General features: G+C 46.4%; 1 protein-coding gene across 6 annotated transcripts in view; it reads left to right on the top strand.

Annotated features, from left to right (window-relative positions):
* GPATCH8 (G-patch domain containing 8) overlaps positions 1–12,562 on the top strand; it is a 53,632-nt gene that overhangs the window by 29,599 nt on the left and 11,471 nt on the right. For 3 of the 6 annotated variants that reach the window (XM_064636406.1, XM_064636407.1, XM_064636408.1), the window contains 3 exons: positions 5,263–5,330; positions 5,794–5,880; positions 9,856–9,999. In XM_064636406.1, the coding sequence (XP_064492476.1) occupies positions 5,263–5,330; positions 5,794–5,880; positions 9,856–9,999 (299 nt within the window). Of the gene's footprint in view, positions 1–3,286; positions 3,332–5,262; positions 5,331–5,793; positions 5,881–9,855; positions 10,000–10,033; positions 12,185–12,562 lie in introns of those variants that run through there. The other 3 variants (XM_064636409.1, XM_064636411.1, XM_064636410.1) reach the window with 3 other exon arrangements.

The following is a 12,562-nucleotide window of genomic DNA, read 5'->3' as shown; positions in this document are numbered from 1 at the left end:
TCGATGTTTGTCACTGAGGATGATGGACACTTCAGACTTTGAATCTCTTGATTGTTTTGACCCCTTCCAGAAATCTGACACAAACAGGATGAGCTCACAAATCTAATTCCCAAAGGACACCAGGATTAAAGGTTGCCCTTGTTTGTTCTTTGCTTCTCACAGCAGTTGGAATGAGTTTGATAACGTGGTGTCATTTTTAGCCAGTGCTGAGCACCCCAGGCTTGTGCACCAGTGAAAATTGAGGGGATTTTCTCCCCTCTCTCTTATTGATGCACTGAATGAGGAGTTTGAATTTCCAGTGTGACAGCTCTTGGGCTGTCACAGACCCACAGGGAACCCAGCACTGCCAAGGCTGCCACTAACCCATGTCCCCAAGTGCCACATCCACACAACTTTTAAATCCCTCCAGGGATGATGATTCCACCACTGCCCTGAGCAGTCTGTTCCAATGCTTTACAACCCTTTCAGTGAAGAAATTTCCCCTGATACCCAACCTAAACCTCCCCTGGCACAGCTTGGGGCTGTTTCCTCTTGTCCTGTCGCTTGTTCCCTGGGAGAAGAGCCCAACCCCCCCTGGCTGCATCAAAACAGACCCAGGAGTGTTGAGAGCTTGGAAAATCCTCGTCTTTGAAAATGAAACTCGTTCCTATCTCACACTTCTCAGACAGTGTAGCTGAAGGTGAGGGCCCTGAATGTATGGATCCATTCCTGGTGTTGATCTGTGGCTCCAGGCTCCTGTTGCCCTGCCAGAGCATGCAGTGTGGTTTGTGCTGACTGAACAAACCAGCCCTTACCCACCAAAGCAAACCCAGTGACGTGATCCTAAAACTGCCCCCTACTGCCTGCACAAAGCTGTCTTTTCACTGTATCAGTCCCTTTCCAGGAGCAATTAAAACCCCCTGGAAGGTTGTGCCTTGTTGTGGTTTTGATTGTAGCATAAAGATAAGGAACAAGGAGAAATCCTCTGTGCCCAACGAGACCACGTCCCTCTGTCTATTGTCTGTGTCCTCTGGAGATGCTTAGATTGTGAAATTCTCCTCCAGTGAAGAGTGTGATATCAATCAGTCCTCTAGGATTAAATCCCACAAAGCTTGTACCTGGGGGGAATTTCTATGAAGATGTTGACACAGCAGGCAGGATTCAGGCTGGTCTCTTATCTCAGTGATGCTTCCACACTGCATGAGGGATGCACTGAAAGAGGTTTGACTGAATTATGTGAACAATTTTGGGGATTCATCTTCTTTTTAGTGGGAGCATTCTGTTATTTCTGAATGTCTGTTTAACAGAGAAACTTATCTGTTGTGATTGGACAAGGGTAGAGGTTTTAAACTAAAAAAAAAAGGATGAAGTTACATTAGATATTGGGAAGAAATTCTTCCCTGTGAGGGTGGGGAGGCCCTGGCACAGGTTGCCCAGAGAAGCTGTGGCTGCCCCTGGATCCCTGGAAGTGTTCAAGGCCAGGCTGGATGGGGCTTGGAGCAACCTGGGCTAGTGGAAGGTGTCCCTGCCCATGGCAGGGGGTGGGACTGGGTGGTTTTTAAGGTCCCTTCCAACCCAAACATTTCTGGAATTCTGTTCCCCATGATGCTGCTGCTGGAGGGAGGAGTTCTCCTGAATCTGCAGATTGTCAGTGAAAACTCTTTTCTGTTTTGACTGTTTAAAACCAAGATGAAATGTGTGCTGGTGTTGACAGTGCTGGTGTTTCTGGGTGGTCTCAGATGGCAGGTCCAGCATTCCCATTCCAAAGAGCAGCATCCAGCCCATGTCCAGAGCCAGAGCGTGGCCCTGAACCCGCAGTCCTCCGTGTGCAGTGGGACTTGTGTCTGACACCACATCCCTGCAGCGTTAGGATTAACTCTTTCCCCAAAATTTATTAATTTACAGCACTGAGGGTGAAGTATTTGCTCATATCCAATCACTTTGTGGAATTAAAAAGGTGGGAATTTTGAGAAGCCTGCCTGGGCAGGTGCTCCCTGCCCCTGCGGGGCTCTGGGAAGGGGGTTGTTTGGGGGTCTCTTTGGAACTGAGCAATTTTTCACAAGCTGGGAGGAAGGTTTCCCCTTTTCCTGGGGAAGAGGAAAGCAAAAGGAGACACAGCTGGTCAGTTTGGGAGTCTCATTTCATTTCTGAATTCAGGGAATCATTACAAACCTAATTTACTTTGAGATTGGATTTTCTAAGGTGCGACTCTTGTGTGAGCTGTTTGTTTTTCTCATCCCTCTGGAGGTTCCTGCTCTGTCCTTTCCACAGAGGTTTTCCCTGTGTGTGGAAGTGTTTTATGCAATAACCCTCTCTGGTTTGGGGTCTGTGCAGAGTGACCAGTCTGTGAAGGAGTTTGTGACCTGCTCCAGAAAGAAGATCAATGTTTTGGGGTGCAGGGGGCTGGGACACAACTGTGTGTTCTGCAGGATTTATCCCATGGGGGATTAGGTGTCCATGTGGCATTGCTTGCAGCCCTGTGGTGTGGCAGGAAATGTGGGAATTCTGGGCCTTTCTTGAAAGCTTATTTTCCCTTCAGAGCGTGTTGATGTTCCAAAGTCAGCAGGAACCCCAAACCTGGGAGGCCCCAGACGTCCGAGAGCCACATTTACGTGCTGGGAAAGACCCTGTTGGCATGCCCAGCAGTAGGATAAATTTTCTTGAGGAAGTTCTTTCAAAGGAGAACTTAAAGAGCTAAAGGAAAAAGTCCCATTTCCCCCTTTGGCTGCTGTCCCTGTTCCCTCTGGCAGCCAGCAGGGTGAGAGGTGGCCCTGCCCGTGTCCCTGTCCCTCTTCCACCGTGGCTTTCCTTGGACACAGAGCTGTGCCAGGTCCGGGGGATCAGTGTGGGGTTGGCACTGCTGCTGTGCCATGTTTGGACGTGGCCCTTGTCCCCTGGATGTCACCCCGTGGTGTTTCATTTGTAAGGAGAGGATGACTCAGTGAAAAACAAAGGCATCGCTTTTCACATGGAATCTCCTCCTCTCACCTGCAGCCAGAGCTCCTTTGGGCACAGAACGTTCCCAATTCCTTAAGATCCCGGTTTGTTTCCTTTCTAAACTGCCTGATTCCATGTGCCTCGTGCCCCTCTGGGACGGGGCTGTCCCCAGGAGCTCGGCCTGGCCCAACCACCCAGAAGGAGCCGCTCCGAGTTCCCGGTTCCGCAGGGCAGAGCACGGTCTGGGGTGGAGGGGTGAGCAAGAAGCCTCCTGTTGGTTTGAATTTTTTTTAACCCACCCTCCCTGCCAAACGGCCTATTTTCTGCCCCTCATGGTTTCTGCCTAACAAATGGTGTTTCTTTTTTACAGCGTTATGATCCTGGACTTGTTGTGGTGATGGTAAACTTAGCAGTGGTAATTTTTTATTTTCAGACTGAATTACTCCTTTTGTCATCAGTGCACCAATGTTAGGCTTACTTTCTCTGTTGTAGCCATCATCCTTCTGCTTGGTCTTTCATTTTCCTTTCCTTTCCTTTCTTTATGCACACTTGTCTGATCCTTGTTCATTAAAGGGTATTGCTAAGAAGGGATGTTTCTGTTTGTGTTAGAACTGCCAAAATCAGTTTAAACATAAATTTCTAATACTGTCCAAACTTGATTTTTTTTTTCTCCCCCCCAACACGATGGGCACTAGCACTTGCTACTGCAATTTCCAAATGGATTTTTGAATTAAAAAAAACAAAACAAAAAAAAAACACCAAAAAACTTTGACTGCCTTAGAAGGCAAAAGTACTGATGCATTGTTTGTGTACAGGGGTTTACCAGGGCAATGAGGCTGCATCCAAAGATGTCCATTGCTGGAGAAACAAAGAAACAAACAACAACAACAAAAAAAACCAAACCAAAAAAAGCTCGAAAACCAATTTAAATAATAAATTGCTGGCACCTGGTGCCAGCCATTCCATTTGGGTTCACCACCTACCAGTAAATCCCTGGCTGAGACGTTATGAAAGTGATATTGCACTTAGGAAGTCATTTTTATAACCTGTCTTTGATTTGGTCCTTTTGCTAAAAATTGCAGTCACTGCTTACTGTATTATACCATTGGGCATGAGAGGAACCCTGTCAGACCTTGATACCCAAAACAAGGCTCAATCCAAAGTATTTTGGGTGAACGTGGTCGCTGATTTTGGACCTGCTGGATCCCTGCCTGTCAAATTCCTGGGCCTATCAACAAATCCATAGAGCAACTAATTAAAGGGATTTATTTGATTTATTTCTGAATAAAAACCATGCCTCTGTACTTTAAAGGTCAAAAGCCCCTCTGGGGCTGTGGCTTTGGCAGGAATTAGAGCTGATGCTGGCAAAGTTTTCCCACCTATCCAGGTTTTCCAAGGCATTTTTAAAGACTTGGACCTTTTGCACATGGAATGTTTTTGGCACGATTCAAACCTGTGGATCTTTTAGCCCAAAGGTATAATACCTGTGTATGTGTGTATAACAAAACAGTTGTTTACACCAAACAAGAGCAATAATAAGGGAAGTAAACATTCTGTTTTTTCACTCAAGGTATGCACCGGAGAAGGTAAGTACTTTGTTCAGTGGGTTACATCACAACCAACAGTGCCAGTTGTGATGTAAAAATCAAACACAATAATAATAATTTAAAATAATAATAAAACCAAAAAAGCTGTGGTAGTAAAGTGCTTGTCTGCCCCATTTTGCTTTGTTTGGCTGGTTATGAGTGGATTAAAGATATGTTTTTTTTTTTTAAAGAAAAATAAAAAAAAAATCTCCAGCATAGTTTGATTAGTTCAAAGTCAATTTTCTTCGCAACTAGTCCTTTTCACAGCTTACAGGTGGCACAGGAGTGCCAGAGCATCTCCTGGGGGGCAGGTGGCACCCACCTGGCCGTGGCTGAAGGAAGTTTGGCATTCCTTGCTCCTGGGGAGGGACAAAAGCTGGTGGGAGGGAGGCTTCCACACCCTTTACAGGGAAGTCCTAAGTGATTATTCATGAGCTAGAGCAGCAAAATGTGTTTAACAGCCTCTTCCCTCCTGTGGGAAGGTGAGGAGCACGTCTGGCCCCATGTGGAAGCCGTGAGGGACAGGGGGGAACGTGAACCACAAGAACATTTTACGTGGCCAGTCCTTGTTGAGAAAAGCCCTTTGTGAGTGCTGGGGGTGCAGGTTTGGCTGTAAGCTGTGAGAATGGCTCGTGTTTGGTTCACTGTAGCTTTCTGGTCTCTGCACTCCAAGGCAAGATCTCTAACCACCCAAACCCAATGTGTACCCGAGCTGCGGTGCCCGGCTGCTCCTGATGCCCTCTGTGTGTTCCTCTTCCAGGGAGGACGGATCCCATCCCCATCGTCGTCAAGTATGATGTCATGGGCATGGGCCGCATGGAGATGGAGGTAAGGTCACCTCCACCTGCCCCCTCAGGCCTGCATGGCTCTTGGGAACGGGGGGGGAAGGCAAAATGAAAAAATGTCAAAGTGGCATCAAAGATAACAGAACAACTTGCTCTTAAATTGACACAGTAAGAAAACACTTCTCAAAAAACACTTCTCAAATCCTTCTCCTCTCTGTTTATCCATGGGGACCTGAGTTCTGGGGTCTGGATGCTCCCCAAAATCCCTGAGCTCTGATTTTCTCCCCCTCCCCAAAGCTGAGGTTGCTGTTGGCATGGACAGGACCCTCCACCTCGTGTGCATTAATGACCCGTTTTACGCAGAGAAAACAAAGCACAACATGCAGAGGTTCTGTTTCAAACCTCGTGGTTTTTAAGCTGTGCATTCTGGCAGTGGGAGTGCAAAGTATTTATGGGACAAATTGCATCTCTTCTCTCTTTTTTTTTTTTTTTTTTTTAAAAAAAAGCTTGACTACGCCGAGGATGCCACCGAGCGGAGGCGAGTGCTGGAGGTGGAGAAGGAGGACACCGAGGAGCTGAGGCAGAAATACAAGGTACAAAAAGGGGGGCATCAACATCAGAGTGTCCGTGGGCTGGCTGGGAAAAGATTTGTTCTGATTTCTTCTCCTTAGGCTGCAGTGATGGTGGCAGGAATCAAGTGTTCTGTCATTGTTGAGATGATTTGTATTTTAACAAACTGGTTATTCACTTCCTGGCATTAACCTTGGTGTTTGTTTAGCTGCTGAAGAGCTCCAGGACACCAGCAGGGCTTTTCTCTGTGTGCTTTGCTGCTGTTCTGGAAAAAAACAGTTTTATGGTGAGCAGGACATTTCCTTCCCTGTTCCCAGGGCTTCCAGATTTTTCTAGTGGACCTGCCACGTTGTTGGTGCAAAACTTGCAGCTGCAGGTGTTAGAGGGGCTGGGAGGGAGGAGGTGTTGTCTTGTGAGTAGTGCATTATTGCATAAATCCTGCTTAATTTGGAAGGATAGGAAACGGCTCCAGCTTGGAGAAATCAATGGGCTGTAGTTCTTTGGAAGAATTGCTCTGCCAACATTAAAAAAAAAAAAAAAAGATTCTGTATTTCCATGGGGTTTACAAAACCTGAGGGGTTATTTTGTAAGCTAGAAGCTGATAAAAATGAGCTGTGGTGTTGGGGTTGAGCGTGACATGCTGCAGCATTCTTAGATTAGCTGTAACCAGGTTCTCTGTGGGGACCTGGTCTTTGCTGGTCCTTTAATCCACTCGTCCTCTTCCCAGCCCATCAGGTTTTAGGAAAACCTTCAGTTGTCCTGAGACTGGGGAAGTACCAGGGTTGAGGAAGACCCTGAGACATCCAAATGGAGTGTCAGAGTTGCATAAATTTTATTTCTTTGAGAAATAATGGAAGAGTAGTTTCAATTCCATTAAAATTAAACATAACCTTGGCAACTCTAAAATTCCATTTCCCCAGCTGAACAGTTAATTCTGCAGGCAGTTTGTTCAGCTACAAAAATTTATAGCCTCATTTCTTCATTTTTTTTTTTTTGAGCCCTTGACTTGCTCAGTCAGTGAACTGCAGGTTTTTGGGTGCCCATAAGGGCTGTGAATTCCCTGTGCCTGGAATTGTTCAAGGCCAAGTTGGGCAGGGCTTGGGTCAACCTGGGATAGTGGAAGGTGTCCCTGCCCATAGTAGAGGGTGGAAGTGGATGCTTTTAAGGTCCTTGGTTTTAAAGTCCATTCCAGTCCAAACTATTTGAGGATTCTGAAGTTCTTGGGGTTTGCAATTCTCTTTTCAAATGCAGCTGAATTTGTGTTGCTCTGAGACTCTTTTCTCTTCCTGCCCTTATCCACCCCGAGCATATTCCAGGAGCTCTGGAGCAGCAGCAGCAGCCTCTCCCACCTCCAGTGGGTTTTTATTATCGTGCTTCATCCTTACCCCTTGCATTTTGATATTAATCTGTGCAAAATCTCTGCAGTCCTTATTTTTGCATTGCTCCACAGGAGGCCATTATGTAACTGTGCATCCTGATTAGCCATTCAGGGAGCCTCAAAGGAATTCGGGATAACTGCAGCCAAGAAGCAAGCCATAAATGTTCTTTAATTCCCTCCTTTTGTATAGATTCTGATCATTCAAATGGCTGAGTGTCATTGTTCAGCCACGGGATGCTTGCTCAAAAAAACCTACCCATGGTGCAGGAAGCTTGTTTGGGATTCAGAGGAACGTTAAACCTCAGTGTTCTGTGGATCTCACGCTGCTCTGTTTTCCTTTCTTGTCTTCCTGGGGACCTGCTTCAGGCTCAAACCTCCAGATTTGTTGATTTTTTTTTTCTCTTTTTTCTTCTTAACAAGGGCATCTGGTAATAGATGGAAGCAGGAAGTTGCAATACATCTCTTTTATTTAGGAGGTGAACAGTGCTTTAAATTGAAAACAACCCCAAACATTAGCACAGGAATTTTTCAGATATTTTTTTTCCCCCTCCTCAGGTGCTGAAATTTTTTACATAAATTTTGCATCATATAAAACATGCTCAGTAGTGTTCTTTTAATGCAGTTTTGATGTGGTAACTGGGAGATAAAACATATTGCCTTGAACAAGATCTGAACTGAAAAAGAAAAATAAAATCTTGCACAGTTTATCTCTCTTAAATGTTTGCTGCTTCCTCTTGCTGGGCAAGGAAGCTTCCCATGAGAAGTTTGTATTGAAGATGGAAACACTTAAACCCTTCAGTGCTTTTTCTCTAATGTTAGGCTATTTTTTTTTATATTTCTCTTTATTCCAGTTAAAGTGCCTGTGGGAAGTGGCTATTTGGGATGTGCTGCTGCAATGGGCTTTGGGATGTAGCATTTGCAGCTGGTTTTGAGTAAGAAGCACCTCCTCAGAGTAAACCTTCCCCAGTGCTTGTGCAGAGTGGTGATGTTTTATTAATTCTGCTGGTGGGGCTGTAATTGAGCCAGCCTGGCCAGGGGAGGGGCTGCTTTGCCCTCAGGTTGCTGTGTCTGGGGCTCAGGTGCGTCTGAGCTGGGGCTGTGCCCTGGGGACAGGGCTGGGGAGCAGCACAGGCTCCTTCCAACACCTGCATTTCCAACCACTGCAGCCACCTGAGGGACTGGGATTGCCCCAGAGTCCCAGAGCTTGTGCCCACCCAAAACCTGTAGCTAAAGAGGGCAGGATGTGACTGTTGCCAATCCAGACACCACCTCTGCCTGCAGGTTTGGTTTTCCACCTATAAAGATGCTGAATTATAAGGAAACAAATCCTGTCTGCAGCCTTCATGGTCGTCTCCTTCCCCCTGCTCATGAAATGCAGCTCCCTGTGCCCAGTGTGATCCCTGTGTCTGGGCTCAGCCTGATGGACAGTGTTGCTCCTGGGAAGGTTTCACTGACAGGGAATCTACTGGGGTGGGTTGAGCTCCTTGGTGTCTGAGCAGTGATTCCCAGCTGGAGCTGCATTCCTCCCTCCTGAATTCAGGCACACAAACCAAGATCAAGCAGCCAGCTGTTAGCACTCAAAATGGAGGAAGCAGCAGCATTTGAAGTTCTGTTCCAAAGGCAGGAATCCTCCTTGGTTTGATGTGTGTTTGTGCATCTCACACGCTGCCGGTGCGTTTGTGGGTGAGCTCAAGGCTTTGAACCTCTCCTTGGAGCACAGACAATCCCACAGGCTCTCCTGAGGCAGAGCTGCCTTCCCCTGTCAGCACTGGAGGCCTTGTTTTAAGTCTGTTTTAGTGATACCTGTGCTCTGACAAGGTGATATTCTGTGTAAGAAATGGAGTCGGTGGCGTTGCAAAGTTCTGGGATCACACCTGTGAATTGCAAAGACTGCTCAGCTTGATAAGCTGGGCTCAACAAGGCCAAGTGCCAGGTCCTGCTCTTGGGTCACAACAACCTCATGGAGCGCTCCAGGGTGAGGGAAGAGTGGCTGGAAAGCTGGAAAAGAACCTCAAATCCTTGGTTCAGTTTTGGGCCCCTCACAACAAGAAAGACGTTGAGCGTGTCCAGGGAAGGGAACGGAGCTGGGGAAGGGGCTGGAGCAGCAGGAGCAGCTGAGGGAGCTGGGGGGGCTCAGCCTGGAGAAAAGGAGGCTCAGGGGGGACCTTCTGGCTCTGCAACCCCCTGACAGGAGGGGGGAGCCGGGGGGGGTCGGGCTCTGCTCCCAGGGAACAAGGGACAGGAGGAGAGGGAACGGCCTCCAGCTGTGCCAGGGGAGGGTCAGGTTGGACATCAGGAGGAATTTCTTCCTGGAAAGGGCTGTCAGGCACTGGAAGGGGCTGCCCAGGGAGTGGTGGAGTCCCCATCCCTGGAGGTGTCCAAGGAAGGACTGGACATGGCACTGAGTGCTCTGGGCTGGGGACAAGGTGGGGATCAGGCACAGGTTGGACTCGATGATCCTGGGAAGTCTTCTCCAATCTGATTGATTCTGTAATAAATATAACCATCAATATACTCTTAAGTTTTTCTGAAACACTATTTTTCCTTGAAGGACTAACTCTTCATCTTCCAGTCTGTTTTACAGGATGTTTAACAGAAGCATTTTTTATTAATATTTTAGGATTATGTTGATAAAGAAAAGGCCATTGCCAAGGCTTTGGAAGACCTCAGAGCAAACTTCTACTGTGAACTCTGTGACAAGCAGTATCAGAAGCATCAGGAGTTTGACAACCACATAAACTCTTATGACCACGCTCACAAACAGGTAACCAAGTGCTGATAGCACAGTTCACCAGTCTGATGTTCATCGTGGTGGTCTTGTCTGTGGTTAATACTTGGAATTTCCCTGGTGTATCTGTTTTCCTTATAGCTCCAGGAATAGGTGTTTTGTGTTGCTGGGTAAGATTTTTATGCCCACCATGCATTTAAAAATCCAAAACAACAGAGGAACCCCAAACCCCAGTCCACGATTGGCATCAAGGAGCCCCAGTTCTGAGAGACCCAGGGGCAGGAATGGGCTGCTGTTAAACTGGGAATAGGACATGTGGATATGGATGGCTCCCAGTTCACTTTTAGCACAGTACAGCTTTGGGGAGTGGTGATACACCATGTGTGAGTATTTCAGTACTTCAGTCTGTGTTCTGTTGAGTTACTGAAAACAGACCAGGAAATAATGGGCTGTGTCAGAGGAGCACTTCCCAAATCCTGTAACCCTCAGGAGAAGGCAGATTCAGTGTCTGTGTGGAGCTGGCTTTGTTCCCAAGGTAGGGATGTGTTCACAGGGTATTTCACACTGCACAGTAAATAATAAAAAGTTCATGTGTTAGCCTGGTCTGTTTGACCACTTAAGCTGCTAAATGAGATGTAACTGCACAGCAGACAGCAGTGTTGGGCTCACCCAGAGCTGGAATGGCTCAGAGGAGGGTTTTGATGTTCCTAGTCATAAATTCTAACAACACAATCATTAAAATGCTGATACCTCGTGGAGGATGTGCTGCAGAGTACTAGAGCTTGCAAAATAGCAGTGAACAGCTTAAAACCAGGAACATGGCATTAGAATGTGATTTTTTTGTGTGTGGATTAAATGTAGGCTGTGATAGTATTCCAGGTAGATTCTGTAAGGGAGTCTTAACAAGAATTCTCGTGGCAGGGCAGTTTTCTGTGACCAAGTTTGGTTTAGTGGAATTCAGAGCAGAAATGCCTTCATTCACTTTGTGTTGGGCAAAGGGCTGTTTTGGCACAGTCCTGACACCTGAGAGCTGTGAACTTCACCTGAAGGTTTCCATCAGCTTGGCTGAAACTCGAGTGCAACGACCTGCATTTATTCAGGAGGTGGAAGGACCTGTTTGTGTCACATTCTCAGTGTGCTGATGCAGCATAATTATGTCAACTCCTGTTCAAACCCTCGGTGACTAATGGGGGGCTGACGTGAGCCTGGCAGGGCCCAGAGCTGTTCTAGCACCTGGAGATGCTGTGGAGGAAGAAACAAACCTGTGGAAGCAACCACCCCTCGTTGGTATAAAAGGAGTGATCAGCAGGAGTGACCTGAGAGAAAAATGTCTTGTAGACACACAGGGTGGGGACATCTCATCAGCAGGAAGAATTTAGGGGTTGCTGATTATTTTGAAAGGAATTATGTTCTTGGGTAATTCCATCCGTTGCACTCACTTCAGGCAGGCTTTGGAGCAAATGAGCCTCCAAACTGTGGCTGCATCACCCAGCATTAATTTCCAGTTACAGAGGGATTTAGACAAAGAAGCAATCATGCTTTGCTTAGGGAAAAAATTGCTTGTCCAGCTTTGTGTCAGGCTGAAATGTGTGTGACCCTGTTGGGTCTGTGTTCAGGGAGTGAACTTGAAACTCCAGAGACATAATGAGGGTGAATTTCCATAAGTAACATCATCTCACTGCTGTGTCCAGTCTGAATTTTAAGGTAGTTTAATTTAAAAAAAAAAAAAAAAAGCTGTACTTTTTATATGTTGCATGTTGATGTTTCACATTTTGCCTTTTTGGACAAGAAGGCAAGGTTACAGAAAGGAGAGCACAAAGTTTTTGAGGAAAACCAGAAAGTTTTCTTCAAAGTAGGCCACTCAGTTGGCTTTCCTGGAAAGATGAGCTGCTACAGTATCTTAGATAGTTACAGCAACCTGGCTTGGTATAATGTTATCTGCAGTATTTTGTCTTCTCAGTGGTAATTTTTGAGGCAACAGAGCTCGTTTTTCCCTTTTTCTTGGCTTGATTTCCCCAGGATCATTTTTGCTTTTAAGTATTTTTAGTTCCACATCCCCTGACGTTGAAGTGTTTGCTTATCCCTCTGTGGTGCAGCGAGCCACAGGCTGTCCCTGTAAATAGATGTTCCATCCTCAGATCCCTTTCTGCTCCCCAGTTATAAAGACACTGTCTTGTATTCCAGGAAGGAACTCAAGATTATTGCCAAACAGGGATGATAGGTAAGTGTATTGATCCCAACCGGATAAATTTTGGACCCACCAAAATTGTGCCAACACCAAACAATTAAAGGGGAGGTTTATTCTGTCATTTCCTGGCTATCCTGGTTTTTTAGAGCATTTGGCTCCATCTGAATCAACCTCAACACCAAGTTTCTATCCAAAAGGCAGAATTTCCTTACCTGGGAAAACAACCTTCCATTTATTCTCACAAACCTGTTTCAGTTGCTGTATTTTAATCCATCCTGCTGGAGGTGTGCAATGTTGTTCCCTAGCTTTTTTTTTATTAGGTTGATAGTTGAGAGGAGAAGTGCAGCTGTTTTAAAGACCTGTAACCTTCCGGTCACCCTCTGGTCCCTCTTGGGGGAAGTCAGAGGACTA

The sequence above is a fragment of the Pseudopipra pipra genome, chromosome 26 (assembly GCF_036250125.1).
Source record: "Pseudopipra pipra isolate bDixPip1 chromosome 26, bDixPip1.hap1, whole genome shotgun sequence".
Lineage (NCBI taxonomy): Eukaryota > Metazoa > Chordata > Aves > Passeriformes > Pipridae > Pseudopipra > Pseudopipra pipra.
This window is presented reverse-complemented; position numbering and strand designations above follow the sequence as displayed.